Source organism: Fulmarus glacialis, unplaced genomic scaffold, assembly GCF_000690835.1.
Source record: "Fulmarus glacialis isolate BGI_N327 unplaced genomic scaffold, ASM69083v1 Scaffold6614, whole genome shotgun sequence".
In the NCBI taxonomy this organism is placed as follows: domain Eukaryota; kingdom Metazoa; phylum Chordata; class Aves; order Procellariiformes; family Procellariidae; genus Fulmarus; species Fulmarus glacialis.
The window spans coordinates 21-4,513 of record NW_009207303.1 but is presented as its reverse complement, the minus strand read 5'-3'; the positions used below and the strand labels follow the sequence as shown (position 1 = coordinate 4,513).

The following is a 4,493-nucleotide window of genomic DNA, read 5'->3' as shown; positions in this document are numbered from 1 at the left end:
TATTTATAGCCATTTCCCATACGCTCATTCATCATAATGTTGACGGGTTTATAAATTTAGTAGACTTGAACAGGCAATACAATTCAATTAGAACATGCATAAGTTTGAACAACCAGCAATTAACATCCTTCAGTTTGAACAATCTGCCAGTAGGCAGGAGAAAGGAAGGTGAAAATACAAATATCGTGGACAATCTCACAGACTGGGAATACTCCACGCATACGAAGCAAAACCAAACATCACTTACTTCAGACTTGGAGGACGTGTTTTCCTCCATGTCAGAATCATTGGGATCTACAATATCATCAAACGGTGGCAGAGTAGGCGTCTTCTTTTCCAGTGCATCATTTTCAATTTTGACTCTCCCCACCTTGACTTGAGATCTATCCTTTGTCTGTTTTTTGTCAGCTGAACAAGTAAGAATCAGCGGTGGGGCACTAGAAAAACTTTTAAATAACAAATCCGAGCCACTTTTTTTTCTTTTTTTTGCAGAAGGTTCATCGGAGTCCAGAACAGATGTCCTTTTTGTGGGGGTCTTTTTTTCTTGCTGCTGCCCACCTGTTATGGTAAGGATGGGGGTGGTTTCAGATTTTGGCTCCTTGGACATGGGCTTGGGTTCCTTGAAGGCCATCTTAGGAACTATTTTTTCATCTTTCAGTGGTTTGTTTTCTTTGGGTTTCTTAGAGGATTCTTTGGAAGATTTGTTGTGTTCCCTGGAAGGTTCTTTGAAGGCACTTTTATGTTCTTTTGAGTCTTTAGAAGTTTTTTCCTTGTGCTCCTTTGTTAACTTGTGGGTCTTTGAAAAACTGTTACTACTGCTGCTGCTGCTATTTGTGTTCAGAATCCTAGCTGGGTCCTGCAAAAAGGAGATGCAAAATTTTACATTAAAAAAAAAAAGAAAAAGAAAAATAACCCATAAAGCCCTGAAAGACAGACACAATATGGACACAGGATTCATATTAAAAACTTGGAACTGCAGGTTGAAAAGCAGAAACTGCAAATACCTATATAAGAAGAGATACTAACCCCCATCATTTTGATCAACTTACCTGTTACAAAGTGGTGGAACATGAACAGGTGCCACTGCTTGTCAATATCTGCAGGACAAGTTAGTTTTGATCTTAAGAATTACGTATTTTTTTTAAGAAATATCGTAAGATGAACATAAAGACAGTTTAGGAAATGTTAACCATGACCATTAGCTATCAGAAAAAAAAAAAACATCATAAGGAAAGATGAGGATATGAACCATATACTGTCAACAGAATTACTTCAGGATCAGAGCAAAATAGGCGCTCCTGATGACATTTCAGGCAAAGCCTGACTTCTCTACTGTGATCCTCTCTCCAGCTTTTGCCAGATCCTTCTCCTCACACACAATAACAACTCTGGGTCCAGCCCGGCTAGGGAAGACTTGATCTGACACACAACATCTCAGCAGTCAACGTCTTTTTATGGAAAACCTCCTTTACTAAAAAGCTTTCTTCTTCATATTTATTGCTGCTGTATCTGATGAGTATTTCACTGCATTTTTTTAAATTCAACTGTTACATGTGAGAAAGGTTTCTGAGAGGGTGATGGCTCAGAGGTCCTATAAGCTAGGTAAAAGCGAAAGAGCAGAACATGATCATTCCTCTGTCATATATATTTAGTTAGAGGTGTCCCAATATACAGTTTTAGAATCATAGTTTTAATTAAATTCTTAGGTTGAAAAAGAGGATGATGAACAATACTTAAAATAAACTGTTCTTCCAATGTAATTTTTATGCAAAGAAAGCATTATTGGAAATGGGGAACTACTGAAAAGGGTGCTAGTCAGTATAAATATTACAAATGTACTTCTGGGTTTGACTTTCAATAATTTGGTTGGTTATTCATCCATGTCCTTTACAAGCTGCAGACCAAAGTGGTGTCCAAAATTCTCTCATCTGTGTTAAGATTGGATATGGTTTCATCTGTATAAAATCCATATACAAATCCCTAGCTCTATTTTGTTCTCCAGCAATCCACACTTACCATTCTACAGCGCTAAGAATCTGCTTTTCTTTTTTGAACCTTGTACTGGTTTTGGCTGGCACAGAGTTAAGTTTCTTCATAGTAGCTTCTATGGGGCTATGTTTTGGATTTGCGATCAAAACAGTGGTGATAGCACACTGATGGTTTAGCTAATGCTCAGCAGTGCTTGCACAGCGTCAAGGCCTTTTCTGCTTCTCACCCCACCCCACCAGCGAGTAGGCTGGGGGTGCACAAGAGGCTGGGAGGGGGCACAAAGGGGACGGCTGACCCCAACTGACCAAAGGGACATCCCATACCATATGACGTCATGCTCAGCAATGAAAGCTGGGGGAAGAAGGAGGAAGGAGGGGACGTTTGGACTTAGTGCGTCCCAAGTCACCGTTAGGCGTGATGGAGCCCTGCTTTCCTGGTGATGGCTGAACACCTGCCTGCCGATGGGAAGGAGTGAATGAATTCCTTGTTTTGCTTTGCTTGTGTGCGCGGCTTTTGCTTGTCCTATTAAACTGTCCTGATCTCAACCCACGGGTTTTCTCTCTTTTCTGATTCTCTCCCCCATGCCACTGGGGGGGAGTGAGCGAGTGGCTGCATGGGGCTCAGCTGCCCTCCAGGGTTAAAGCACTACAACCCTCTAGTACATACGTAGATGTGGTATGTCTGGCTGTCTAACACTGCCACAGATTTACAGAACTGCAGAGAGGAAAACATACTTAGCTTTTCTTCCCCCTTACTTACCCACTGTTTTACCCACAACGTAGATGGGATAGCAACAGTGCGCTGGAAAATGAAGGACCAAAGCAGGACATGGCCAGCCTCAACTTCCACGGGGGCTGATTAATTTTAAAAATACAGTCAGTAGAACTGCTCGAAAAAACCCCACCCAATAAACCAAAGTTTAACAAAAGCTGTGTCAACAAGAGGAGAAATTAAGACTGAGAATACATCCACTTGTGTGTGCTCCCTGTTGGCAGATAACTAACTACTTACGGCTTGTCCAGTCGGGATGTGTTAAGCCAGTATTTAATGCTGTAGGACCTGGATGGTTTACATACATCGTATGTGCAAAAAAAGCAGTATCTCCCTTCTCCTCTGTAGCAACAGGTGGAAACAATTAATTAAAAATAATTACTTTGAACTGTTTTTCCCTTCTCATTATCTTAACTAATTAGTGAAACACTGAATTTTCACACAGTGCTGCACAAATTATTCAATTGTGCTTTTTGATCAGATGTTTCTTGCATCAGTACTGCAAATGTATTTTTGAGTCAGATCTGGAAATCAAACTATGCGTCTATATAATACATATGCATCAACATTAACAATGGGCAGAAGCATCAACAATGAACAATATTATGATGACATTTGAATGTCTGAATGCAAGGCACTTCCTCATTTCCCAGGCCAGTAATTAAAAACCAAAAATAAAAAAGCACTAATCATTCCTTGAGATGTTTTACTTTAGTCAAAACTCCTTTCCTGGTGGGGGTTTTTTAAATGAAAAGAAAAAAAAGAAGCTCCATATTTTGTTTGATGCAAGATCAGCCCCAAAGGTTGACATATGAACTAATTATTAATGCTTTTATCTTCACATCTTGTTCTATCATGCCAGAGCTGTAAGTGTTGCCCTGGGGACGAATAAAATATGTGCCATTAATAAACTAGATGGAGTCCTTATGTTTCTTATTGGTCTCCTTACCACATATTTTAAATTGTTCCGAAAGGAGAGACTCATTTTAGTGGTTTTCCAACAGATGAGAGCTGTGAAATAGGTCCTGGGGCGCAGTAGTATTAAAACGTATAGGAACTTGAGATCTTTCTTGCCCTTTCAATTTTAAACCCAGACTTCTTTCCGCTTTCTACAACATGAAAGCTGATGTTTTCATAGAAATCATAGTACAAATATATGACATACTTATGATATAGACATATATATATACACTGCTGCCATGCTCTCTGAGAGCTACTCTTTCATTAAGACAGCCAACCCATTGCTTTTATATCTGCATTCATTCTCTAAGTAAAGAAAGTATCTTTTCTTATTTCCTAAGTTTCTGCAATGACCCTAACAGAAGCCAACAATGATTTAGAGGGAACAGCAAGAGGAACATAAAATTTGTAAGTCAGAAAAAAACCAGATATATTCACTGGTAAAATTATACCAAACCTAATGATGAATGTGGAAGGCTGGTGGGGATGAAATGTGACTAAATATTCCCATCATGTACAGTATAGATCTTACTGAAAATCAGAATGTACTTTCAATCCATTTTCTTATTTATCAAAATATAACAGTGCATTTAAATGTTTCTTCTCCTTCCCACCTTAAGAAGTGTTACAAGGAATAAGAGTGAATGATGTATTTCTGCGAAGAGGGACAAATAAAACAGTCTTTTCTCAAGTTCATATGTAAAATGGAGATTGTGTGGTTTTGACAGGTAAGATATTTACACACCATAGCTTACATTTGTGTGTTCAAGTAT

The 4,493-nt window shown here is 39.0% G+C and overlaps 1 protein-coding gene across 1 annotated transcript; it reads right to left on the bottom strand.

The window, feature by feature from the left end:
* Positions 1 to 247: 247 nt before the first annotated feature.
* On the bottom strand, positions 248 to 3,067 carry LOC104075500 (protein AF-9-like; the record flags this gene model as incomplete). Its single annotated transcript, XM_009576031.1, has 3 exons — positions 3,001 to 3,067; positions 2,749 to 2,843; positions 248 to 856 (listed from the first exon to the last, which is right to left on the bottom strand). Coding segments are annotated over exons 1-3 (771 nt in total), but the record flags the coding sequence as incomplete, so codon positions are not given.
* Positions 3,068 to 4,493: the final 1,426 nt, after the last annotated feature.